Genomic DNA, 27,411 nt, shown 5'->3' on the forward strand with positions numbered 1-27,411 from the left:
CCCCTGATTCTACTTCCGTCCTCTTTAATCCAGTCTCCACTCTGTTAGGAGGCAATCTGCTGAAATGCACCCTTCCTAGTTCAAGGATTATGTTACATCACTTTCCCTAGTTAAGCTAATTTTGCAATTGAATTCCCATCACCTTCAGGATAAAATCCAAGTTCTTTAGCTCGCCTACCAAAGCCCTCTGTGGTTTACATCTCACCTTGTGCCCAAGCTCCTCTCTGCTGAAGCTGCCTCCTCATCAAACTCCCTGGCCAGTAACTTTCAGTTCATCGGACACAATGGGCTCTCCCTGGCCACGCTCCCTTTGCACATGCTCTCCCAGCCCCCTCTTTTCAAATGACTTACTCCCACACAACCTGCAAAATTTAACTGAGGTATGACCACCTATAGGGAAACTTTCCCACCTGTTTCTGCCCACATTCTCCTCCTTCCATTCCCATTCTTCTTTTGGGTTCTCAAAATATCCCAGGGGCACCTCACGACAATGACAGGTTGTTATTTATCTGTCGCCCATCTTAAACACTGAGTTCTCTGGTGTAAGCACCTGTCAGGCTTTTATTCTCTGCATCCCAGTACCTGGCACAGGGCATGGCTGACTCCCACAATGCTGCTGAATGCAGAATGGCTGCATCCTTACTTTTCACAACCGCACAGTGATCTCCAGCATGATGCCAACATGAGATTTTAGGATTTGCCTCATTCCACACAAGTAACCTTGCTGACCTCTACAGCTCTTCACTACTCAGTTTATTTATAGATCCAGTCTCCTTCTGTTTTATGTGCTCACACAAAACCCTCTGTAACACCAAATGAGGAATGTGAAATTCCAACATTTAAAAGTAAAAAAAAATAATTAAAATAAACATACATTCTCTAATATCTGTTAAGAGTTTTGAGCTAGGTTGCTAATAGGATTTTAGGGGAAAAAAACTAATAAACTCTTAGAGATAGCTTAAAATATGTGAATGAATAAAGTCAGTCGTAAGTCTAATATGGGGTTTATAATTACAATAGGAAATTGTAATTGCTAATTCCTGATGCTGGGTCCACAAAATGAAATTCAAATGGAAAGATGATTTGTTGATGTTCCCGGAGAAAGGATTTTCAGTGAATAAAACCTATCAAAGCATTAGGGTGGTTCCCAGCAGGGGACCACACACCTAGCAATGGCCTTTCTTTAACTTGGGGAACAACTAGTCAAATTGATACACTGTACGGCGTATTTTTACAAGATTCTAAAAATAAATCACATGATCCACAAAAATGACAGTTACTATGACTGTACGTTTGCAATAAGTTTTGAAAATAAATTACCTTTTAACCACCTGGATGCTTCTTAAACTCAGACCCATGGCTAGCCCACTTCAGTATGTCTACTCTTTGTGACCCTGTGGACTGCAGCCCGCCAAGCTCTTCTGACAATAGGATTTCCCAGGGAAGAATACTGGAGTGAGCTGGCATTTCCTGCTCCAGAATCAGACCCGACTAGGGAACAAATTTCAATGGAAGCTTGTTTGTTGTCACTTCTAGACCCTAACTCCACCATGTCTCCCTACTCTTTTAGGTTATTACGCTTCCCTTAAAAATGGGGAAATAATAATAGGGATGAAATAAGGAAAAATATTTAAACAAACTTCTCCCCTTGGCGTTTCTTAAACTGTGTCTACCACCCAGGGGATGGGCCCACCACCCGTGTGCCGGCTTATCAGGCACCTCTGTGCTGATTCAGGTTTCGAATCCACAGGCTCACTGTGGTGTTGTCGTTTAATCTCTTAAGTTGTGTCTGCCTCTCATGTGACCCTATGGGCTGTATCCCGGTAGGCTCCTCTGTCCATGGGACTTCCCAGACAAGAATATTGGAGCAGGTTGCTATTTTGGTGCCTTGTACCAGTCTCAGTGCTTTAGAGGGGACTTCCTTCGTGTATTCTGGTTCCTGGGAGAAACTCTCTAATTCTTAATGGGGTGGCACAGTTTTAGGTGAGTGGTTGAGATGGACCAGGAAACAGAGATATTTTGATTACATTGCACTCATTTCCTTTGAATTGAAGAAATAAATGCCAAAATCCACTGACACATGTATTTCCTGCAAACCTAAACTAGCACAGACCTCAATTCAGTTGAGATTTTTAAAATATCCCTTTACAGAGGTGGGAGAATTTGCAATCACTAGCTTTGCATATGAACACAAATCTTCAGTTTGAAGCTGAACAAATCTAATAAATGCTGGGCCCCAAACATATTGATACTTCTAAGAGCAGAAGTGTTTCCATCTCGAGGTTCACAGGTTATAGGCTCAGAAGAACACGTGTTTGTTTGGGGCTGGTCTGCTGAAAGTAATCAATACATTAGGACCTCGGGAAGAATAAATCCTCAAGCTACATGTGGTTCAGGCTGAGTGATCTGTGCCAATGCTTAGCACAATACTCCGGCTCAGAACCACGGCTCTGTCCACTGTGGCTCCTTTGGTGGGAGGAATGGCTTTCACACCACATCATGGAGGGGCACAGGCCCCAGCCTGGGCAGCAGAGGCAGGACTCGGCTGCCAGTGTGGACAGTGGGTGGGGGTGGAGGGGCACCATCCCCTGGACTTACTGCACTCAGTGATGTCCGTTTGTGGCTCATAAACAGCAGGTCAAGGCCCTCCACGTTTTTCCTCCTTCCCCGCCTCCGCTTCATGGGGGGCTCTCCGTCCACGAGGGAGCCATTGAGCAGATGTCTGGTGGGCGTGCGGGACAGGCCGGCCTGGAGCAGTTCCATCTGAGTCTTAAAGGCATCAGACACCGGCGTGGAGACATTGGGCAAAACCAACTTTGAAGTGAGAGATGAAAAGTTTGAGGTAGAGCTTGCTGCCTCTCTCGAGGCCTTTGATAAATCGACCACTTTCTCTTGTCCATTCTCTGAGACCACCTGAGACCCCCGCAGCTGCGCCACCATCTCCATGAGGTTTCGCCGCTTGGCAGCTCTCTCCGCCTCGATTTCGATCTTCCTCCTCCTCCTCCTCCGCTGGCGAGGCACAGAGAGGTTAAGGGCATCGTCCTGTTGAAAAAATCCCCACAGAAACAGTGAGCCCAGCCTGCACCTGCCGCACAGCAGAAACCAGGGATGAGAAGTTTAAGGGATTAAACGTCTGAGGCCAGAGCAGCCTTCTTATTTCAAATGGGACCGGCCAACACAAGCTTCCGAACTGAGTCAGGAGAGCTTATCTCTAGGCTCCCCGGGCAGAGCGCTCTTACTGACCTTGGACAGCTGAGGGGAGGCGGTGAGTTCCTCGCTCCCGCTGATGCTGGCCTGGCCCACGGCAGACAGCTCGGCCAGGCTCCTCTTCTGCAGGGGACTGTCGGCGGTGGGGGGCGTGTAGCCGGGGATGAGGCCTTGGAAATCAAACATCTGGCGCCTATTTACCGGCCATTTGCCTTTCAATACTGCTTCACAGATGTTGTCTAATCGGTTTATCATTACTCGGTCCTAGAGAGAGAAGAAGAAAAGTCACACGAAACCGTAACAAAGACCTGGTGAAAATGACGAGATGGATACATCCACCGAGATGCCAAAGAGTAAAAAAGGCTTAAAAGTAAGCAGAAAGCAAACAAGCGAGAGAAGAAACCAAACCCACCAGAACCGCTTTAGTCTGCTGCAAGGTCCAAAGGTGGCCACAACACAGACCACTCAGTATTTCTCAGTTATGAACACTGAGGCGCATAAATGAGAGGGCATTACATAACCACTGCCTCTAAAACGTCCCCGTGCTTTACAAGTCACTGCTGTTCGGGCTACATATTGTTGGTGTGTGTCGGGAGGTGCCCAGGGATGGAAGCCTGCACTCAGCCTTCACCACGTGCTGGTGCTGCAGCCCTCGGGCTGGGCCGCAGCCTCTCCCAGGAAGTGGGACATCGTTAGCGTCACTATTAATAAAGTTCAGCATTACGAATGGGCACCAACCTAGGAACACCTAATGAGTGTCGATTTGCATCCTCTACCTATTATCACTTCAAGTTTCATTCAAGCGTGGACGTTAAAAATTTCTAATTACAGCTCTTAGACCCAGTTTCCACAGATTAAAAGGGCCTGCTACTGGGGGCCTTCTGGCTGATCTGGGAAGCTCCCTTCTAAACTCAGTAAGGGAGATGAGCAAAACAAGGGAGATAAGGGGAGTGGGGCCAGGGGACAGGGGGCAACATCTCTGATAGTACAGTCTTCAGTAAAAAATTTCACATTGTTTCTTTCCAACGGACACTATGTGAGACCAGCCTGGGGATGAGTCCACAGAGACCTTTTTTTGTGTTGTCTGTCTTAAACCAGACAGCCCTGTTATGGTGATTAGGAAGATTATTTCCCCACCCTGAAAAACAGACCCAAATTACACAGAGATTTATTATAAAATTATACTAGTTAGCCAAAAGAGTAATTTCCACTTTGCTTTTGGTTACAGATAACTACATTTGTGATTATCTCATAATGTATTTGAGCAAATGGGTCAGCAGCCCATCCTCTCCCCAGTTCAGAAGATTACAGAGTTCCAAATATATAGCAAGCTGTCTTAGATCTGAAAGTTCTGCTTCAAGATATTAAAAACAAAACAAAACACAGTTTTAAAAGTCCACACATATTCCCTTGTGCACTGTTGTTGGGATTGCAAAATGGTACATCTGCTGTGAAAAACAGTACAGAGGCTCCTCAAAAATTAAAAACAGAACTACCCTATGATCCAGCAATACTACTTGTATGTATATACCAAAGGAAAAAAAAAAAATGCAAGCCGGGTCTCAATGAGATAACAGTAATTCCCATTTACAGCAGCACCATGATAAGCTAAGAGAAGGAAGGAGGCCAAATGTCCCAACGATGGACAGATGCATAAGGAAAATATGGTACAGACACACAATGGAATATTATTCAGCCTTAAAGAGGAAGGAAATTCTGTTACATGCTTTCCCAAAGATGGACCTTGAAGACATTATACTAAGTGAAATAGGCCAGTCACAAAAGAACAAGTGCTGTATGATTCTACCTATGTGAGTATGTCAAGTTCACAGAAACAAAGAGTAGTATAGTAGTTATCCAGGGGCAGAGAGGGAGGGGAGTTGGATAATGGGTATAGAGTCTCAGTCCTATAAGATACAAAAGTCCTGGAGATCCTTTTACAGCGTGGAAAAAAAAAAATATATATATATATGTATATATATATATGATGTGAATATATGAATATATTTAACACTATCCAACTGCACACTTAAAGAATGGTGAAGACTGTAAATTTCATGGTGTGTTTTTTACCACAATAAAATTTTTTTCAAAAAATCCACACATTTCGTCAATGGGGGAGTCTTCTGAAGCAATAATCCATAGACTGTACTAGACAAATAACCTAAAAGACCTCAAGGAATCAAAGAGCCCTATAAACAGTTCTTTTTTCTTACTTTCTTTGCTTCTTGTCACCTTTCCTATCCTATATGAAAGCACTCTACAGAATTTTTTTCTTTGCGCTTCTCCAGATCATTCTTATAAGAAAAAAAAAAAATCGAGTACACAATCTTCATACACTATGTCAAAGTTTACCTGAAAATTATTTGAAAAATCAAGCTAGAATGATTTTCTTCACCCCATTTATTATTTTGGTCATCAAATAACAACAAAATCCCACCAACCTTAGGCCAAAATGAGAAGGCAAACGTCCTTTCATGAAGGAGCTGAGCTACAGATGGGTCACCATCCTCCATGTAGAATCCATCCCGGGTCTCATCCCTAGCAGTGCTCATGGAAGCATTGCTCTCTTCATCAAAATTCTTCCCTCTAGAGACAGCCCCTGCTGAGAAATGAGTTACTGTGCATCACCCACAACCAGAATCTTTCTGAAAAGGAAGTGTAGAGGGGAAAGGATTTAATGTCTGAATGCTGACGAGCTCCTCTGTATCTCGTATCTACTATGGCTAGAATGGTATCAGGGATTTTGCAAATCCTGTCACTCAAAGCTTGCAAGGGCCCTTGCACGTAGCTGGTGTTACTCCCGTTTAACAGATGAGGAAGCGGAGGCTTGGGGGCCTATGTCACTAGTCAGCAGGCATCCTGCTGCAGACAGGTCTCGGGGGAGGGTGGTGACAGCCAAGCCTCTGACCCACAGGACCCTCTACTCCTCCATCAGAAAGAGGACTAACGTGTTGGCCACGATTCCGAGCTGAAGCTCAGGTAGAAAAGTATAGCGCATGTTTTATTTTTGTTTCGTGGCAGGTACGGCAACCTACCTGGGACTTAGGAAGACAACTGGTTCTTCCTAGATTCTACTCCCACTCTTTATTTCTGAACGGAAATTAAATTAAGCATCATCTGCCTTAAAATTGTTATTGCCTGTAAAACCTGAAAAGCTGCTGAAGTAGTGCGTTCACAGGTCACAGCAGGGCAAAACACACATCTAAGCATTACCCGATATCATCCTAATGAAAATGTACACTCATTACCCTTTAAAAACCCAAAGAGGACACGGATCACATGACATGAAGACAGCTGCTGGGGTGGGCCCAAGAGAGGCCTGAGGGTCAGTCAGGTCTTACCTTCAGGCTGGGAAGACTCTTCTGACTTGTCATCATCCTCCAGCTTTTCCTCTTCGTCCTCCTCAGAACCCTTCTCAGAAATGGACTTGGGCCCAGAGTCCACACCGACCTCCACCCCTCTGGGCTCGCTCTTCCCAGCCCCCAGCTCCGCCTCGCGGTCCTGCCTCTGGTCCTTCCCGCTGCCCTCAGCCTCCTCTTCCTCCTTCCCCTCGGGCTTCTCGGAGGCCTCCCTGGCCTTGGCCTCGGCTGCCCCGGCCTTGTCCTCCTGACCTGGGGCAGCTGGGGTGGCAGCGGGGGTCTGGCCAAAGCCCAGGGCCAGAGGGTTCAGGGCGGGGGCGCCGCCCGCCCCCCGGGCCTGGGCGAAGTTCTTGTGCGCGTCCAGGAAGGAGAGCTCGGGGTCGTTGAGGATGTGGTAGTCGGTGCGGCTGACGCCGTGCTTGGCGGCGCCCACCAGCAGGTCCCGGTCGTGCCGGCCGCACTCCCACCACTCGGGCAGGTCCAGGCTGGGTTGGCAGAGCTTGAGCCGCTCAGCCAGCTGTGGGTGGTGCAGCACCTGCTCGCGGATCCTGCGCAGCAGCTCGATGCGGTACAGCGTGCGGGAGGCGCGCTCCTCCGTGATAGGCTCAATGGCCGACGACAGGTCCGGTGGCTCTGCGCAGGAGGACCGCGTGTCATCGAGGGGAGCAGCAGGAGGTCCCCGAGCCCGCCCAGCCTCTCCCATCCCAGGCTGTCCACGCATCCCTGGGGAACCTTCCGCCCCTTCCAGTCCCCACCACGCTCCCATCCTCACACCACCTGCATCCCTGGGGAATCTATGCCCGGCCCTCCCGCCTCTCCGCATCCCTGGGGACTTACCGTCATCCGGCTTGGCGGGCATGCGACACACCCGCCGGCACATGGCCACAAAGCAGCTGAAGTACTTCTCCAGACTCTCGTCGGACTTCTTGTCAAGCCTGGCAAAGGCTCGGAACTGGTTCCAGTCGAACTGCTGCTTCGCAGGGTCAAAAATGACCCCGAATGTGGACACCACTCGATAAAAGTCCGCCTCCTCCCGCCTCGTCCACCTGTCAGAGAGGAGATCTTTAGCTGTGGACTGGTACCCGAGTAAAAAGGCTTAAAGGTTACTGCTGCTTCTCCTTTAAACTGAATCCATAGTGCTTTTTTCTGCTTTGTTTTATTCTGGGGCGGGGGGGGGGGGGGGGGGGGGGGGAGGGGTTGGTGAGGGGGCTGGGTTTGATGGCCATCCTCTTGGATGTGATTCTTGCCTCTGCAGGCCAGGAAGAGAGGAGGAGAGAGGAAGGTACCAGGGACTAAGGAAACCCTAAGACGCTCACTTCTGCCGCTTCTCCGATATGATGGCCTCCCTTTCAGCTTCCAGGGCCCGCACTTCCTCGCGAGGCCGCCGCCTCCGCCGGTCTGTCTTCATCAGCGCCTCCTGCCGCATCTGCTGCCGCTTGTAGCTGCGCTGGTAGGCAGTGATGAGCCTGCGTAGCCGGGTGGTCAGCGTGGAGGTGCTGGGCCAGTACAGCTGGCCTAGCTCAGTGCTGCCCTCGCTGTGCTTGCCTGGGGAGGCGGGGAGAACATTCCTGAATGAGAGAACATTCCTGAATGTGTAGCTATGACCTTTGCCACAGGCAGGGTTTCCCATCCAAACAGGATGACTTGCTAACATTCAAATGATAGCCTGGGAAAAATGATGGTGGTGCTCTCGTAATACTTTCCTGTAGCCCAGATGGTAAAGAATCTGCCTGCAATGCAGGAGACCTGGGTTTGATCCCTGGGTCAGGAAGATCCCCTGGAAAAGGGAATGGCAACCCACTCCAGTATTCTTGCCTGGAGAATTCCATGAACAGAGGAGCCTAGTGGGCTACAGTCCAGTACATGGTGCCCAAAGAGTCAGACAAAACTGAGTGACTAACACTACTACTAAGCAAGTATGGAAGTTTCATATTAGTATGGAACTTATAAACCATTCTTTCTCAACTCCTTAGGGGGGGAAAAAAAAGCCAAGTTCATATATCAATCATACATAAAGAAACATACTTTGTGCCACAAACTACATGGTGATAATGCAATACAATAATCTTGAACATAAAAACCAATCATATAATTGTTACCTAATGATTTTATATCAGGGAAAAAGTAGTAGTCTCAATAAACTGGCAGTTATTTCAGATATTTAACAAATTTCCTGCTTCCATGAGCTATGTTTCTGTAGATGCTTAAGAACTTTCATTAACTGGTATAAATCATAAATATGTAAATTCTCTGTCCAAAAAAAGTTATTTTATCAAAGAGATTGAACATAATGATTAACCAAGAATCAGCAGGAGTTAGAATTCTTCACAACAGAGAACAGTAGATGAAGTGGCATTTGGAGACACCACCCTGGTGAAGGAACTGCAGCCTGGCCATGGGGCCTGGCCTGAGTCCCACTCCTCAGCTCTGCTCCCCCCAGCTTTCAGAGTTGTACCTGGGGCACGTATTTCCATGGGCTCTTCCTTATCTTCCGGAGGAGAATTTGCAAATTCCTCAAAAGCAAAGCAAGAAAGACAAGTTATTTTAATTTGGGGTTCTATTTTGCTTTGTCTTTTAAAGGAAAGGCCGTTATCTATAAAGTTTAATAAGTCTTATATGGGCATATAATATTTTACTGGGGCCATAAAACTGAATGTACTCGAGTTCTTACATCTATTTCATCCTTGAACGGCGTTCTGGTTGGTTTATATTCTGGATCTTCATCTTCTCTATCAAATTCTCCCCTGTATGAAATGTTTTCAAAAAATGTTTAAATCACACTGATTATCAAGACACCGAAGGAGCCTGATAAAAAGGAACAGCTCGCCTCATGCTGCTTTGAATTCTGAGCCTGACATCCAAAACGACTCTGTCGGTATTTAAAATGTGCAGCCGTGAGGGGCGGAGGGTGTGTGTGCACGCAGTGGGGTGTGTTGGGGGGGGGGGGGTCATGATCATTTGAAAAAGACAAGTTACAGATTATCTAGATCCTATATTGTGTTTAAATAGTCATCATGATACATAAACAGACTATACTGGTAAACAGCGCTCAAGTCCAAATCAGATGCAGCACAGTGCGTGGTGCTGTGTAAGGACTGAACCCTGCCAGTGGATCTGACACTCTGACACTGACATAAAGTTTATTAAAATTTTAAAGTGTCCTTCTTACCCGTCACCGCCATCTGCTAGCATGTCTGTTCCTCTCTGCTCGGCAGCGATGGCCTTGGCATCGGGCATACCGACTCGTTCCAGGAAGCACAGCGCGGGGTCAGCTCGCATGGAGTTGTACTTCTCGTACCCTGCGCCGTCCCCCCAGCCCAGAGAGGACACACACAGAGACCACGAAGGCCCGTCACTCACAGAACCACAGCATGGCTGCCTCACACCAAGGTCGTCTCTTTGTAAGATGATGGTTTATGCCCTATTTAAACTAACCAGGCTATAGTAGCCCATTCTTGGAATGCTCTTCCCGGGGCAGATTTGGGGGAGGGGGAAGGCAGATTACATTTTCACGGATATTATCAGAATGACCTTAGTAAATACTAATGAAAACACAGGTTCAGGGTAACTGCAAGATGCCCGGGAAGAGGTCTGACCCTGTTGTCCCCAAGATCTAATTTTGCTTGGCATTTAAAAGGCAGCATAATGTTCTTCGATGACCTCTGCAGTGGTCCAGCCCACCCTCCCTGTGAGCGGCTTCGGTCCTGCAGGAAGTCCACCGCCGGCTGATACATCCCTGTCTACGTCAGGCCAACAAACCTGTCTGATCAGGTTTAGGATGATGCGTGTCAGTAAGATGACACTGTTCCCTCTATGGTTTTCAAACTGCAATTTGCTTTTTGACTGCCCAGGTTGACTAGATGGGAAATGGCAGATCCCAACAGTGCACCGCGGGAAGATGGTTTTTGAGGCTGAGCTCACAAAACACGGCTGCAGTACACAAGCAGAACGGCACAATTCAATTAGGGTGTGTACGACAACACCCCAGCTCCTAACTGCTGTAGAGCCGCCAGCCAAACTGTAATCATGAAAGGTTTTATAAGCCATCATTCTCCCCCTTAGTCAGGCTGGGCTGCCGAGAATACCTCAGCGACCTCCAGAGACTCGGGATTATAATCAGGAATCGTTCACTGTATATATCATGCCAGTTCTGCATCCCCGGCCTTTCAAAGTTAACAAGGCTGCGTCCCACTCTGGGGAGCCGCGGGTTCTCGGCACTGACATTTGTGAAATATTGCTTGGAACAAAGCCCAGGAGGCACTTGTACAGATTAATAGCAGAGGTTAAGCCCACCGTCCACTTTGACATGGGCTGGCAGAGCGCACAAGGGGAGCCGTGCTGGAAGTAAAGTTTCCGAAGAGCTATAGGACAACTTGGCTATTATTAAAACAAATATGGTTTGGGTTCTATTTACAGCCAAGGAAGAAATGTTTTCTTCTCAAATACTCAACAAACATTCAAAAACAGCATCTGATATTTACAGTTCATATTAGATTTTTCGTGCGGGGAAACCGTACACGCCAAGAGTCCTTTGGAACTAGCCTCATTAATATTATGACTTTGGAAAGAGTGTGCAGAGAGCTCTAAATAAAGACAAAGACACATGGTCAAGATGGGGTCTGAAGCAGACGCCCCTTACCGTGCTTGAACACGCCAATGAGGAGGGACTTGTCTGCTTCCTTATCCCACCAGTCTGTGGGGACTTCTGCGTGGAAAGGTTCAGGTATCCACACGTCAGCTTCACTGCAAAGACAACCAGTGACATGATATTTACAATAGACCCCACTGTTGGAAAAGAATGCTAAGTGAGGAGCATGACACTCGCCCCCTTCCCACGACAAGCACCTGAGCATCGTGGAGTGGGATGGGGATGCTGGGGTGGTGCGAGCCAAGGCTGCAGGAAAGGGCAGAAGTTGGCCGCCTTCTACCGGGACCAGAAGTAAACTTAATCCCACAGGACCCTGTTTTAAAGGTCACCTCACAAACACGAGTCATTTAGTTCACACCTTTTTGTACGTCCACACAGACCTACAAACAGGCTTCTCCCGATTCTCCTCATGTCCCCAGGCTCGTAGGACAAACACTGCATTCGAGATGCAGAAAAAGAGATGTGCTGAGGATGCAGGAGGTTTGAAGCACGCCCCCCACCCGTGACGTGGACTCCGACTGCCTGGATGGTCACTGCGAGGAGGAACGCAGGCGTGTACCCACCTGGAGTCCGCGCCCTCCAGGATCTTCTCTGCCTGGTCTCCTATCACTTCTTGTCTCAGGTAGTAGAGCATGCGGACACGCAGCAGGACCCTGGAGAGGGAGACGGGGGAGGTGGGGGGAAGTTCTTAACTTCGGGACTGTTTGCCAACAGTGGCTTTTGGCAGCTGCTGCTGTTCATCCATCATCCTGCCAAGGCTGATTAGCCATGCTGTATGGTAGGCTTGAAGCGTGACAGATGGTGCCACATAATCACCTCTGCGTGTGCTTTCTGCTGGCTTCCAACCGGCCTGCCTGGCAACCGCGCCCCCTGCACGGGAGGGCCGGCGCTCAGCCCGGCCCGGGCGCACTTCATTTAGTCCTACCTAGCGCAGCTTGTGAAGTTTAGACACGTAGCCCACCACTGCCTCTGAAGTATTGAAGCAAGTTTGTAAACAACTGAGCAGATGGCTTTCAGTAACTGTTCTGCTTCATTATCTCATAAAATTTCCTCAGCTGCTGCCTTAATACCATTTTTGGAAGCACATCAGAAGTTGTAGGAATAAACGAGATATAAAATCTGGTTTTACTACCTGACAATAAACCCTCAATACAGAATGTCAGGTTTTCCAGATTATACAACTTTGCTTCTGAGGAAGGAAGATGGTGGTGGGGGTGGATCCTTGCCGGGCCACCCCTTAAGGGGCAGTACCCATGTTTTATTCCTTCTAGCTTACATAACCTGGAAGCCCAAGTTATCATTTAACAAACAATAATACAACATCACAAAGGAGATTAAAGTGTGTCTGGTTTGCTGAAGTTCTTAGTCATTTTCAAGGAATTGGTTTTTAAAAACTCATGGAATTCTAGGAACCAAATTTTCAATCTCATGTGGATTTCCTCAATGGTGTAAAACTAATTCTTTGGATAAAGCCCACCTGGTAAACACCCCAAGAACTCTCAAGTCTAGCATCTCCTGGACCGTACCGGCCCTGGTGTGCATTCAGGACAGACACCTGAAGACCACTGCCTTGTCCACGAGTAGACAAAATCAAGTGCGATTCCCATCACACACTTGGAGAACACTTCTCAATCCGTGTGTCACGTGTACTACCACTAGTTCATTTGATCCTCACAGTAACTCTAGGGCAAAGTGGGACAAGTTACGATTTCCATTTCCTAAGCTAACAGAAGACAAGTGACAGACTTCAAAGTCACAGAGTCACTTTAAGCATGGATCACTCAGAATTAGGCCATCTGACTCCACCTCTTTGTACTGTCTCTAGGGATATGGACCCTGTCCTTGAACACATCAAAATGGCAAGTAGGGGTGGCTTCACCACAACAGACCACTCCTGATCACACACAGACGTCCTGTGTACCACCTGCCCCTGATCGCACACAGACATCCCCTTTGTCACCCGCCCCCAATCACACACAGACACCCTCTGTATCACCCACCCCCGATCACACAGACACCCCCTCTACCACCCGCCCCGATCACATACAGACACCTGGTGTACCACCTGCCCTGGATCACACACAGATACTCCCTGTATCACCCACCCTGGATCACACACAGACACCCCATGTACCACCTGCCCCTAATCACACAGAGACAACCCATGTACCACCCACCCCGGATCACACATAGACACCCCCTGTATGACCTGCCTGCCTGTCCAGCATGGGGGCTGCTCCTGGCCAGCCTGGGTTCTCAACAGGCAAAACACAAAGCTGTAAAGACCTGAATGTGCTCCAAGGTAAGAGATCTTTTTGGAAAACTGGTTTTTATTAAGATTTCTTTCTCAGGATAAGATTAAAAATTGACTGTGCCACACTGAACCTGCAGAAGCGAAGTCAACAGTGTGGGCAGCTGTGCCCGGCATGAGCAGAGTCTGCAGCCCAGGTCTCCTCACAGAGGATGCTCAGCCAGGACGCTCCCTCCACCTTCACCTGGATCTTCTTTTATGCACCAAACCTCAGTGCAGCAGCAGTAACCCTAGCAGTTTCTCTCCCTTCAGGAGAAGACAAGGTTTTCTACCTCATGAGGAGTTTTAGTTTTGTGGATGGAGGCTTTAACGAATGATTGTAACTGTGAATGTCATCTTTCTTCTAGAGGAAAAAAATCAAACTCGTGTACAGGCAAGCTGAGTGCCCCTGAGGAATACATGGTGGGTCCTGCCAGGATAACGAGGTGATGGAAGGTGGCCTCGGACTCTAAGGGGTTTGCATGTGGTGAGTCAGGATTGCCTCTCGAGTCCCCACTGTTAATCTTCATCCTGGTGGCTGGTCCCACTAGGGTCTGTTTTCTGGACGAGCATCCAGGTCAGGACCACAGGTGCACTGAACTGTCCCACCCCTTCCATCTCCTTCAACCCAAGACAGTTCCTGTCTTTGTCTCTTGAAACTTTTGAAGAGGACTGGCCAGATATTTTCCAGGAGATCTCACAATTTGGGTCTCGTTTTTCTCTCTGACTGTTCATCCCAGAGAGGAGGTGGAGACATGGCTAGTTCTCTTGAGACCCAGGTAAGATGTAAAGAGCATGAGTTATAGCTCAAGTACTAACCAGGGAGGGTGCCCTATGGAAGTCTGTGATTGACGTCAAAGCGGGAAATTAAAAACCGCTGTCTCAGTGAGGCCTGGGAACAGAAGCCTGCTCCCACACTAAACCCCTTCAGTTACGGTTTGTCTGAATCCAGAACTCATAACGTTATGGACCCCTTCACAGAAACTGCAAAGAAATAGAAGTTTTCTAATAGCTATGAGTGGGGCGGGACGTTAAGGAGGACCACTGTGCTAGAACAGCAACAGCGGTTTCTGAGGTGCCAGGATGGTTTGTGGTAATGGTTTTGAAGACTCAGAAAGGAAAATTTTTGTCAGTCAAAATTTAAGAATCGTGATCAAAGGTGGTCCCTGAAAGTACCATTACATTTTAAAAGGGACGAAAATCATGAGTCAGGACAACCCAGGAGAAGCAGCTGTTCTCTGGGAAATTATTTCACTGAGGCTCTCAACAACTCTGAGGGGAGACAGGCTTCGGACATGGGCGGGGGTGGGGGGTGGTCGAGAGCAAGGGCGGTGTCCCTCGACTAGCTGAGGGACCTTGAGTATCCGAGACTTGGTTTCCTTGTCTGGTAAAGGGGGATAAAAGAGCAAGATGACTTGTCTTAGACAATTCAAACAGAAAATCCATAGGAAGCGCTTGGCGTGCTGCCAGTAATAGGTACGCAGACTTTTGTTGCTATGATATAGAGACAGACATTTATTGAAGCTCTATTTGACAAGTAAGGAAAGCGAGTCTGAGAGGATGAGAAGCTTGCCCCAGGTGGCCCCAATCAGGAAGGGTACAGATGTGCACAGGCTGTGCTGCTGAACCCCAGATACTGAAAACACACGCTCAGAGCAGGGGAAGCACCCACAGGTGGAGGTGCTCAGCAGATCACAGAGCTCCGAGCAATGCAATTCATTCAGGTCCAGTTCCCTTCAGTTATGTATAATCAGGTTCTGGAATAAAGGTGAGGAATAGGATTCTAAACCTCGCAGGTAAGAAAAAATGGACCCAACAACCGAGGAGTCGTGCGTGTGTGTGCGCACAGGTGCACATGTGCTAAGTCACTTCAGTCGAGTCCAACTCTTCACGAACCTATGGACTGTAGTCCACCAGGCACCTCTGTTCATGGCATCACAAAGCAAAAAATATCATCTGCAAAAAATATCATCTAAACTCCCCAGCCCCTTCATGGGAAGCAGTCAGTTGAAGGCAGGATTATATAAAGCTAACCACAATTCTCTAAACACATTGGCTAAAACTTAGTTATCCACATGTCCACAGCACCATCATTCACAACAGCCAAAGACATCCATTAACCCAAGTGCCCATCGATGCATGGATGAATAAAATGTGGTCTATACACACAATGGAGTATTACACAGCCATAAAAGGGAACGAGCTTCTGGTAGAAGCTACAACATGGATGAACCTTGAAAACATTATGTTCAGTAAAATAAACCAGCTACAACAAGGCAAATACTATAACAAGATACCTAGAATAAGCCAATTCTTAGAGACAAATGGTGGGACGGTGTTGTCAAGTGCCGAGGGCAGGAAGAGTGAGAAATCATTTAATAGGAACAGAGGTTATACTAAGGTCCATGAAAAGGTTTGGGTTCTAGACAGTGATGATGGGCACACAGCAATCTGAATATAATTATTGCCAATGAACTGTATACTTACAAATAGTTAAAGTAGTAAAACTGTGTTTATGCATCTTTACTACTGCCCCCCTCCCTCCAAAAAATCAGCCCTCTAAAGTCAGGCTTCCACGTGACTTGACATCATGTTTCAAGAAAAAAAACAGTAAAGCTGTGCCACAAGAGTGCACTAGTCTTACTGATGGATATCTGGTGTATATGCATACTTGAGTACACGTACATTTAAGAACCAGAAGGGCCACCCGCTCCCCGCACCCGCCCTCCCTGACGTACTTGTTGCAGTGGTGCTTCAGGTGCTTCTTGTAACTGTCCTCCTGGAACAAGGCGTCCGGGTTGCAGCCAGCCAGCCAGTCGGCATCCTGCACCACTGGGTGTGAGCTCTGGGCTTTCACCTTCTTGCCCTTCCTCCCCCTGGGCACAGGGGCCGACAAACCTAGAACCAGAGCAGTCATGATGATAATAACAATAGACACTGTCCATGACCCCAGTGACCGTGTCAGGGTCAGGAGTCAGGGACACGCAGGGTCTGGGGTGCCTCTGAGCTCCCCAGAGGCTCCCGAGACCCCGAGAGGGAGGTGCAGACCCACCGGAATGGTTGACTAGGGCCCGCGTCTGGCCATCAGCCGTTGGCGTGATGAGATCCCAGATGAAGCTCTTGATGTTCTCGTCCCCCCGGTAGTGGTTGAGGCAGTACACAAGGATGGTCCTGCAGATGGTCTCCACGTCCTGCTCGCTGAGCGGGCGCTTGTAGCGGCCATGGGAGAGGATGTCTGTCCACCGCCCCCAGCTGCAAAGCAAATGTCCACATGTGGACGGTGCCTCCGACCTGAGACCTGGGGCTCTGGTTTCAGAGGCAGGTGGCAGCCTTAGGAGGGCCTGGGTCAAAACTAGCGACAGCAACATCAGGCAGCAGAAAAGCAGTCCAGGTGCAGTAGCTAAACACACATACACACACAGCCACAGGGTGGGAGCTGACACCACATTTCCAGCAGGGATCTGAAAGCCCTCTGCTCCCCTCCTCAAGGGCATGGTTCCCATGTTCTGATGCTGACCCGTCATCTGAGATGGAAGGTGACAAGTGGCAGGTGTGACCACCCCACATCAGGAAGCTCGTGGCTGAGGGTGTGGCCACAGAAGCAGCTGAGCGTCTCCCGATACCCAGACGTGAGGTGGTCTGCTGGCTCACATCGGACCCTCGGCCCGGAGTGAGGAAGATTAACGACCAACCACACAGGAAGTTATTAGAAGCATCATCCATCAACTTGAAGAAAAAAGTTATATGTGATTTTCATTTTGGTAAGATGCTCTGTAATGTGTTAAAAGGAAATTATAAGCACACCTCAATGGAAAGCCACAAAAGGTCTCCCTCTGAAACTAAGTCCGAAATATAAGCACTTACGTGTCCTCCTGTGAAACAGGGAGAGAAAGATCCGTGGACAGGCCCCCATACACAGCCCACAGGCAGGTGCCATGTGAGTGCACCTTCCCCAGGCTGCAGGTGCTCAGGGCAGAAATCAGCCCCAGGCGAGGGGCACAGCCTCACCAGTGGCTTTGCCTCTGCCTCACCTGGTCCTCCAGCTTCCAGATTTGTTCTCCCAGTTCCATAAACCACAAGGTTGGCCCTAGCCTTTGGGCCTTCGGACACACAGCTCTTCTTGCCAGAAACTCTCTTCTCCCTGTCTGACACCCCACCCTTACTCCTACTCCAGATAATTCAAGATGTTTGTTCATGCCGCCTCTGTGAAATGCCTTCTTTGATTCCCCCACTTAGAAGTAGGAAACAGCACCCGAGCTGCCTCTTAAAGGAGAGAGGACCTGTCTGCCTGGGGTGGGGGTGGGGGTGCCATGACCATCCTGCTCACGGTCGAGGAGGGAAGGGCTCTACAGAAACACAGATAAGCATACCTTCCAGCTTCGGCAGCAATTAATATGCTCTGTTGCTAAAGTCAGCAGCAAAATTCTCAACTTTGAGGGCTAAGATTGGATCATGGAAAGTAGCAAAAGGCTCAGGTGGAGGGTCTCCGCCAAGTAAAGACGGCCAGGAGGGAACCGCTGGTGTGTGGAGATGACGCGGAGAGGGGACCCAGCTACCAAGACATGGGACGGGCTACAGTGCATCTGCCTTTACTGTAAGCAACCACTGGCCCAGCGTGCACTGTGCCTGCTGGCATCACACTCTGCCCTGAGGACAAAGAAGGAGCTCTAGGCCTCAAGGAGTCCTTCACTGGGGCTCCGGCAGGAAGGGACCATTAGCAATCACCCGAAGAGCTGAGTGTGACAGCATGTGCAGGAGACCCTCAGGGGTGGGAGGTGGGACAGGAAGCTGAGGTGATGCCCGCTAGGAGGTCAAGTGCGGGAGGTGGTAGGCAGATCAAGTCTGGGCTGGGGGAGTCGGGGCAGGGCTGCTTGTGGAAACAGGGTGGAAAGAGCAGCCCTGAGTGCCCATGGGAAGGACCCACAGGACCAACAAGGGCCAGGTAAGATCCCTGTCAGCCACGTTAGCAGCATGTCTGTGTTTCTTCTGAAACTAATGATGATCTATTGGAAGAAAGAAATCACAGAGCAGAAGTCATCCAATTTATAGAAACACTGTTTTTGTGGCAGGTTTTTCATTTGAGCGGTGTTTGCTTACAGTCCCACCAGGTACGAGAGCATGCTTGTTTAGGAATTCTGATTTATGCCGAGCACACTGCCTTTGGAAGCCCTGTGCCATGGAGTTTCAGAGATGGATTCAATGTGGATCCTGAGATTGAGCAGAAGAAATACGACCCATTCAGATGGTTGAAATGACCTCCACATTTCAGATAGGCAGGAAGAGCTTTACAAATGAGACCACTGCCTTTAACAAATTTTTATAAGAGAAAAATGATGAAAGAGTACCAAAAGTGATGAGAGAGTGGTAATTTTATGTGAAGGAGCCCTAGAAAAAGACTTCTGATACTTCATTCTGAGTTACTAGTGATCAGCAAGTGAATCTGAGTCTGACATGATTCCTCAAAGGACAAACCCCCTTCAAATCTCTGAGGATCTGCACAGCTTTGAGCTCTTTAACCACCTGGGTTGTGCCAACAGCATTTGTGTCCTGGGCAGTCACAGAAACCCAAACATAAATTAGAGTTTTTCCTATAACACTTGGAATTCTAACCATTTTTTGAATGAAATTCCATTTCTCACGTGAGCTTGACTCACCCATAGACGAGCAGGTTCTTCTCAACTCGGAAGCACTCGCTCCTGGCATAGCCCTGGGACCTGTCTGGTGGCCGCCTCGGCTTTGTGCAGGGCTTCTCCTCTGAGTCGCTCTCCAGGTCTGAAAATTCCATCAGCTCGTCCTCCTTCACCGCGCTGTACAGCCTGGTTTGCTTCCTCACTCTTGGAGTGTCAATAACCAGGTTGTTCTGAAAGACAGCAGACAATGTGAAACTTCTGAAAAGGAAGCCCTGGGAGAGGTCAGACAGGGAGTCAATGTGACCGTTCACTCACCCTCCCATTTAAGGCATCGATATCCAATTCTGCCTTCTTCGCCCACTTTTGCCAGAAATTTGGATCATCCAAGGAAATATCTGTCCTATTTCCAGATGCAACAAAACTGGCCTAAAGGAAAAAAATGTTCATTACTTTGCGATGGTTTTCTCAGAGATGAAATGCAAAGCAGCTTTCACTCATTCATTCACCCGAACACACAGGCATCCTTCCACTGTGTGCGTGGCAGGTGTTACGGTCAGTGGGACTGGGACGAAGGACTGTCCCTTAGGCAGCTCACTGTCCAGGGGTTGAGACAGATCAGGAAATAAAAGATGACAGCACAGCCTAATAAATGACAGGTGACAGAGGTGTGTACAGGTGCAGCCAATGTACAGAGGGGAGCCCCAGCCAGGCTTAGGTGGGGTGGGGGTTCCTGTTGGGAAGAGAGAATATGCCCTCCAGAACACAGTGCCCAAACCAGCCACAGAACAGGGCTCCCCTGGTGGTCCAGTGGTTAAGAATCCACCTTGCAATGCAGGGGATATTGGTTTGATCCCTGGTCCACAGAGATTCCACATGCCAAGGGGGCAATGAGCCCTCTGCACCACAACTACCGAGCCTGTGCTCTGGAGCCTGGGAGCTGCAGCTGCTGAGACTCTGAGTCACAAGTACTGGAGCCCGTGTGCCTGGAGCCCATGCTCCACCACCAGAGCAGCCACCACCGCAACTAGAGTAGCCCCTGCTCGCTGCAGCTACAGAAAGCTCAAGGACAGCAACGAAGACCCAGCAGAGCCAAAAATTAATTAATTAATTATAAAAAAAAAAGGCCATAGAACAAGAAAGCAAGTGGAAATGTCCAGGATGGAGCATGTGCAAAGGCACAAGGGCGAAGAAAGGTGATTGTGTCATGTAGCCGGGGCTTCGGGTGGTCAGGGGGGTGTTGCCCAAGGTCAAGCTGGTGAGGCAGGCAGAAGGCGGGGCCAGCAGGGCCTCGTGTGTCCTGTTAGCAGAGTCCAAACTCCATCCTCAGGCAGCAGGAAATTCTTTGAAAATGGGAATAATCTCAAGAGGAATGAGACCATATGCAAAGTCACCTGTCAGAGGGACCACACCAGTGTCCTGGAGCAGGGGGTGGGGTGGGGGGAGTGCAGAACAGAACAGAACAAGCTGCAGCCAGGGTTTAGGGAGGGAATGGGGAAGATCTGCACAAATGAAGAAAAGGAGACAGGCTAGAAGGTGGTCTTTAAAAGGTAAAATTAAAGGGGTTAGAATGTGAGGGCATGTAAAGGCTGAAGGAGGAGGAAGCCATGAAAACCCCAGCATTCAATTCTGGCATCTGAGAGGTGTGACTCAGGCGAAGAAAACAGGGGTGTGTGCACGTGCACACATGCATGCACAGAGGTGGAAGGGCAGAGATCATGAACCTGTTTTGGTACCGAATGAATCTGAAGTATCTGTGGTGACGGAGGAAAGAACCTGAAAAGAAGCCGAAAGATGTGAGGGAGAAGGTGTTGGGTCACTGAACCCAGACAAGGAGAACCTTTCAAGACTGGAGTAGCTGTGCGAAGTGGAGCAGCTGAGACAAGTGGAGTAGTTTCAACAAGTGGAGCAGGTGGGACAAGTGCAGTAGCTGGGATAACTGGATATCCATATGCAAAAGAAGGGAGCTGGACCTCTGTCTCATATCACACACAAAAATTCACTCAAAAAGGGATCAGAGACATAGAAGTTAAGAGTGAAAACTCTAAAACTCTTAGAAGAATGCACAGGAGCAAAGCTTTGCAATCATAGGTTAAACAATGGATCAGAAGCACACATGATAAAAGAAAAACATGGGTAACCTGGGCTTCTTAAAATTAAGCATTACTTTGCCAACAAAGGTCCGTCTAGTCAAGGCTATGGTTTTTCCTGTGGTCATGTATGGATGTGAGAATTGGACTGTGAAGAAGGCTGAGCACCGAAGAATTGATGCTTTTGAACTGTGGTATTGGAGAAGACTCTTGAGAGTCCCTTGGACTGCAAGGAGATCCAACCAGTCCATTCTGAAGGAGATCAGTCCTGGGATTTCTTTGGAAGGAATGATGCTAAAGCTGAAACTCCAGTACTTTGGCCACCTCGTGCGAAGAGTTGACTCATTGGAAAAGACTCTGATGCTGGGAGGGATTGGGGTAAGGAGGAGAAGGGGACGACAGAAGATGAGATGGCTGGATGGCATCACTGACTCGACGGACATAAGTCTGAGTGAACTCTGGGAGTTGGTGATGGACAGGGAGGCCTGGCGTGCTGCGATTCATGGGGTCGCAAACAGTTGGACACAACTGAGTGACTGAACTGAACTGAACTGAAGAAAGGACTAAGAGAAATATTTGCAAATTACCTAATGAGAAACTTATATTTGGAATACTTAAAACTCAATAAAAAAAAAAAAAACTAAAAAAGGTTCAAAGCTGTTTAGAATATCTGAAGAGACATCTCCCCAAAGATTATATGTATCAATACTCGGCCAACAAGCACACGAATAGATGCTAAATAGTATCAGAGAAAGGCAAATCAAACCAGAGTGGGCTACCATGTCATACTCGGTAATAGGGTGGTCATTAAAAAAGACAGACAACCAAAAGTGTTGGTGAAGATGTGGACAAATTAAAACCCTAACCACTGCTGGTGTGAAGGGGAAATGGTACAGTCACTTTAGAGAAGAGTCTGGCAGTTCCTCAAAGGGTTAAAGGCAGAGTTACACAAGATCCAGCAATTCCATTCCTGGTATATAAGCCAGCAAGATGAAAACAGACATCCACACAAAAACTTGTACATAAATGTTCGTAACACCATTCGTAATAACCAAAAATTGGAAACAATCCAAATTTCAGCACCAGCTAGTGAATGGGTCAACAACAATCAAGGTCCATATTCAAGTGGTAAATAAGGTGGAACCATAGAATGGGATGTGGTTCAGCAATAAAAGGAAAGAAATTAGTGATAACGTGCTACAACATGGATGAGCCCCCAAAACAGGCTAAGGGAGTGAGGCCAGACACAAAAGGCCACATGTTGTATGATTCCATTTATATGAACTGTCCAGAGTAGGCAAACCTAGCGAGACAGAAAGCAGAGGAGTGGTTGCTGGGACTTAGATGGGGAGGGGGTGGGGGGAGAACTGTTAAAGGGTGATGGAAATGTTCTAGACTTAGATGGTGGGATACTTGTACATTTCTATATACGGTAAAGGTACTGAATGGTACACTTAAAATAGGTGGTTTTTATGGTAAGTAAACTACATTTCCATAAAGTTGCTCAAAATGAAAGTGGAAAGTGTGGCACTGGGCTTGGAGGTGGGTGGGTGAAGCCTCAGAAGGGGCGAGGGGGGGAGCCGGGGAGCGGGGGAGGGGTAGAAGCTGGAAGTTAGGAAATGAGTCGAGTAAGGCAGTGGAGCAGCAGGGTCAATAACGCTGTGTGGGTTGCTGGTGTGGTTTTTAGCTACAAAAGGAGTTATGGGGTTGCAGCCAGAGAGGAAAGCAGATGGGGGACTTTTTCAAGATAGGAGTGAGATGATTGTTCTTACGGCTTGATCAGGAATCAAGATCCCAGGAAAGGAGGAAGGTGATGACAAAGCAGAGGCTCAAGAAGTGGAAGGGAGGGGGCCAGGACACAGAGAGAGGATGCGGCTGGGGAACCCAGAAGCAGGGACGGGACAGGTGAGGGTGACCCCGATGCCAGACACACAGAACATAAAGTACGTTTTGTGTGTTGGGGGCCCCACTGGGATTAAATCACTAATTTCTTAACATGCAACATAAAGCAGCTGTTAGGTGTGCTTCTCACGAGCGCATTACACAGCCTCTGTTCTGCTTCCCCAGAAGACCTGCCTCCTGGGTGGGTCCGCACCTTAGCAAACGTGGAGCCTTTTCCCTCGGACTCGATGGTGATGGTGTGGGTCCGCCGGAGCAGGATCTGGTCGATGTCTTCTTCGCAGAACTTGGAGCCCTCGTCCTCCTCATCCATGAGCGCACCGTAGGCCCCCTTCCGGAGAAGATCCTCTATTTCTTTCTTGGAAAGCTGTTGTACCTGTATTTAAGAAATATTTAAAGTGATTTAGATAAAGGAAACCAACCCTGAATATTCATTGGAAAGACTGACGCTGAAGTTGAAGCTCTAATACTTTGGCCACTTGATGCGAAAAGCTGAATCACTGGAAAGACCCTGATGCTGGGGAAGACTGAAGGCAGGAGGAGAAGGGGATGACAGAGGATGAGATGGTTGGATGGCATCACTGACTTGCAAACTCTGGGAGATGGCGAAGGACAGGGAAGCCTGGGGTGCTGCAGTTCACGGGGTTGCAAAGAGTCAGACAGAACTGAGCTAATGAACAATAACAAAGAACTGAAATGTCTGGAGACTGAACAAACGCTTACTTTTTTCTCCAAGACAGTAAACCTCAATTATGACGAAGTAAATGTGACCAAATATGCTTAAAATATTGAGGCCAAAGGATAACCAGATGCGGATGGTTTCTCACTAGGAGCTAAACGAAGCAAGGAGCAGCAGTGAAGCAAGCAGGGCGAGGACAGCACGGCTTACCCCGTTGGGAGCATTCTCCCGTCCGCTCATGGACTGCAGGACTGCCTTGTCCAGACCCAGCTTCAGGCTGGCCTTGTCAAACATTTCCCTTTCGTAAGAATTCCTGGTAATCAGCCTGTATATCTTCACAGATTTGCTTTGTCCTATTCTGTGACATCTAGCCTGAGCCTGAAAGAAAAAGGAAATGCATGGCCACCAGAGAAAGAGAACACCCCACTGCCAGTTACAAGAGCATCTGTTCTGATAAATAGGGGTACCATTCAACACTGGAGGGTTAACACGCCAAGAAATGACTTTCACATTATCCATCAATTGATTACCGGTTGGTTCATTTGCCCCAATCATGGGACACTGCCTGAGTGACGGCAGGATTTCAATTTATTGGTCTGATGTAGGGAAACGACTTTCTAAAGTGGGGGAGGGGGGTACCAGGAAGGTTTTCTTGCATGTTTACCTGGAGATCATTTTGGGGATTCCAGTCAGAATCGAAGATGATGCAGGTATCAGCAGCAGTGAGATTAATGCCTAGGCCTCCTGCCCTCGTACACAGGAGGAACACAAACCTATCGGAGTCAGGCTTGGAGAACCTGTCAATAGCTGCCTGACGGAGGTTGCCTCTGACCCGGCCGTCGATCCTCTCGTACGGGTACCTGGAAGATGTCAGTGTTAACAAGGAGGCCTGGCAGATGGCCACAGGACATGTGTTCCTTTCCTGGTGCTTTTAAAAACGTACTGCAACATGGGATATAAATTAACAGGATCGGGCTTCCCTGATGGCACAGTGGTAAAGAATCTGCCTGCAATGCCGGAGACACAAGAGACTTAGGTTCCATCCCTGGGTTGGGAAGATCCTCTGGGGAAGGAAATGGCAACCCACTCCAGTATTCTTGCTGGAGAAATCCCAGGGACAAAGGAGTCTGGTGGGCTATAGTCCACGGGGGTCACAAAAGTGTCAGATGCTACTTCAACATCAAGAAAGAGCTGTCCTCCTCTAGCCCAGAGAAAGAACTGGAAAAATAGAACTGCCTGCAAAAGCCTGCGTCATATGGGACAACTGCCGTGCCCATCTACAGCTTTCAAGAAGAGCTAAGACACAAGCCCCCACCCATCCCCTTTATCATACAGGCCACTTAAGAGGTGAAGCGTGTGGAGCCCAGTCCCACACACCCCCACCCACCATCCCCAGGGCCTGGCCCTCACCGTCTCTGAATGAGGTAGTCTTCCAGGATGTCCAGGCAGCGCACCATCTGGGAGAAAATGAGCACCCTATGGCCACCGGCCTTCAGCTTCGGCAGCAGCTTGTCAATCAGCACTAGCTTGCCAGCAGCCTGGATCATCGCCTGGAGCTGAAAATCTGGAGAGTCGGCATTGTGTGTTTCTTTAAACTCTTCCAAAATTTTCTCTTCAGCACCTGCGGAGATTGGACAGCATAACGGGAATACTGTAAAAGGTTTTTTTCTTTTATTACTGAAAACAACGAACCTGCTTTCAACACCCACTGCAAACAGCAGGGCCCAGAACAACGCATTCGCGTTCACGCACACACATGCGTCCACCGGCTCAGAGTGAGGTCTGCAGGAAACCAGGGAGGTAGAAAAGGGATCAGAGTTTTAAGCACGACACATTTTCAAGCGTTTGGGGGGGAACCCCCACATTTTCCAACAAACAAATGTTTGCTGTCTGTAGAAACTGAATTTCAACAACAGACTGTCAAAGCTAGAAGTGGCAGAAACAAGCCAAGGGCCGGATACCTACAGAAAATTTGGAACCTAAAATGCTAAAGAAATGAAGAGCTGTTTACTCATGGAACATAAACACACATAACAAAATCTGTTCTGAAACCAAGAGGCAAGGGAACAGAGTTCTAACAATTGCTGTGCAGGGGCAGTCGTCTGTGTATCTAAACTGCCTATTAATATGGCCAAAAGCGCAGCAAAAGGGAGTCCCGCTTCGAGGATAATATTTAGGGACTTTTCCAGGAGATCTGAGCACACATTTTCACTGCAATCTCTCCATCTCCCTCTACATTCATTTTCATCTGATTAATTTCGTAAGGTACAAAAGTTCTATCTTGAGTTATCCAAAGCTTTAAACAACCAACCTGTTTCGTGAAAGACATCGATACCTAACCCTCTTTTCTATTAGTCCCACAGAGACTTCTGCTTCCTGAGGGTGCATCAGAGAGACTGTCACCTTCCTAGGGACCGAAACTCTTCCCACCTCCGCCCCTGACCCCAGACACACGTGTCCAGGGAGTAGCCGGCTAAGCTTCCTGCAGCTGCTTAGGTGGCTTAACTAGAATTAGACAGCAGGGGTCTGGAGTGGGGAGTGGAGGTTAATCAGGGTCCGACCACTGTGCTCCACCCTTGCCCTGGGGATGCAGGGTAGTCACTTCTTTGGGAAATACAGACAGACAAATCCATCTGATGGGATTACTTCCCAGCCTTAAACCACACCAGGAACCTGACTTCTTAACCACTGGTTTTTAAACACAGGCACTGCACTGATGGGGATATGAGACCCTCCCAGGGTTTAAAGGTCAGGTCACCTGGGCCACCAGAGCTGCCAGGACAGAATGGGGGCATGCAGCCACAGGCAGGACGGCAGTGCCCCCACTTCCCTTTTCAGCACACCTGTGGAAATGAAGTCATGACCTGGTCATATGCAGAAACACTGCCTGTTTGTTATTAATCCACAAAGACTCTTCTTGAGAGCAGATCACAGTCACTAATGCCTGGGCCGGGCCCGGAGGTCTACGCAGAGCCAGCCACTGCTGTTTCTCAGGAAAGGCCCGGCAGAAAATGCCAGTGGGCTGGAAACGGCCGCTTCTTACTCCCTCTCTCACATGAATAAAAGGCTAGTATTCAGGATTTCAATCTGAAGGGAATGAAAGGCAAAGGTTTCTCTAGGAAATGGTAAAAACCAAACTGCTGTTGAAGAGCATCAGCACAAATATCCTTGAATGAAGCACGCTCTTGAATAAATGTTCTTGCATCCTACATGCTTGCTAAGTCGCTTCAGTCGTGTCTAACATTTTGTGACCCCATGGACTGTAGACCACCAGCTTCTCTGTCCATGGGGTTCTCCAGGCAAGAATACTGGAGTGGGTAGCCATTTCCTCCTCCAGGGGATCTTCCTGACCCAGGGATCGAACCTGCATTTGTTATATCTCCTGTGTTGGCAAGCAAGCTCTTCACCAAACATCCCTGTATAAAGTCAAATAACGTTTTCCAAAACAGAAAATTTAGAAATCTAGGTTCTAGATTCAGGACAAGAAGGTCCTCAGGAGACAGGGGAACTGATCATATCCACATATTACATCAGGTTTTTTCAAAACATTTCTTCTTGTTGGATAATATACTACAAGCAATTCAGAACCACACTTCACTTTTAATATCT

General features: G+C 48.3%; 1 protein-coding gene across 3 annotated transcripts in view; it reads right to left on the reverse strand.

Annotated features, from left to right (window-relative positions):
- Positions 1-27,411, reverse strand: part of CHD7 (chromodomain helicase DNA binding protein 7) — a 190,633-nt gene that overhangs the window by 6,074 nt on the left and 157,148 nt on the right. For 2 of the 3 annotated variants that reach the window (XM_025265360.3, XM_025265358.3), the window contains exons 16-34: positions 25,213-25,423; positions 24,467-24,662; positions 24,013-24,180; positions 23,320-23,499; positions 19,453-19,563; positions 19,162-19,367; positions 16,560-16,759; positions 16,246-16,405; positions 11,781-11,870; positions 11,209-11,312; positions 9,739-9,868; positions 9,241-9,313; positions 9,025-9,082; positions 7,886-8,114; positions 7,407-7,615; positions 6,552-7,202; positions 5,652-5,812; positions 3,244-3,471; positions 2,599-3,042 (exon numbers count right to left, since the gene is read on the reverse strand). In XM_025265360.3, coding sequence (XP_025121145.3) covers positions 2,599-3,042; positions 3,244-3,471; positions 5,652-5,812; positions 6,552-7,202; positions 7,407-7,615; positions 7,886-8,114; positions 9,025-9,082; positions 9,241-9,313; positions 9,739-9,868; positions 11,209-11,312; positions 11,781-11,870; positions 16,246-16,405; positions 16,560-16,759; positions 19,162-19,367; positions 19,453-19,563; positions 23,320-23,499; positions 24,013-24,180; positions 24,467-24,662; positions 25,213-25,423 — 3,809 coding nt within the window. The remainder of the gene's footprint in view (positions 1-2,598; positions 3,043-3,243; positions 3,472-5,651; positions 5,813-6,551; positions 7,203-7,406; positions 7,616-7,885; positions 8,115-9,024; positions 9,083-9,240; positions 9,314-9,738; positions 9,869-11,208; positions 11,313-11,780; positions 11,871-16,245; positions 16,406-16,559; positions 16,760-19,161; positions 19,368-19,452; positions 19,564-23,319; positions 23,500-24,012; positions 24,181-24,466; positions 24,663-25,212; positions 25,424-27,411) is intronic. The other variant, XM_025265359.3, reaches the window with a different exon arrangement.

This window comes from Bubalus bubalis, chromosome 15 (genome assembly GCF_019923935.1).
Source record: "Bubalus bubalis isolate 160015118507 breed Murrah chromosome 15, NDDB_SH_1, whole genome shotgun sequence".
NCBI classification, from domain to species: domain Eukaryota; kingdom Metazoa; phylum Chordata; class Mammalia; order Artiodactyla; family Bovidae; genus Bubalus; species Bubalus bubalis.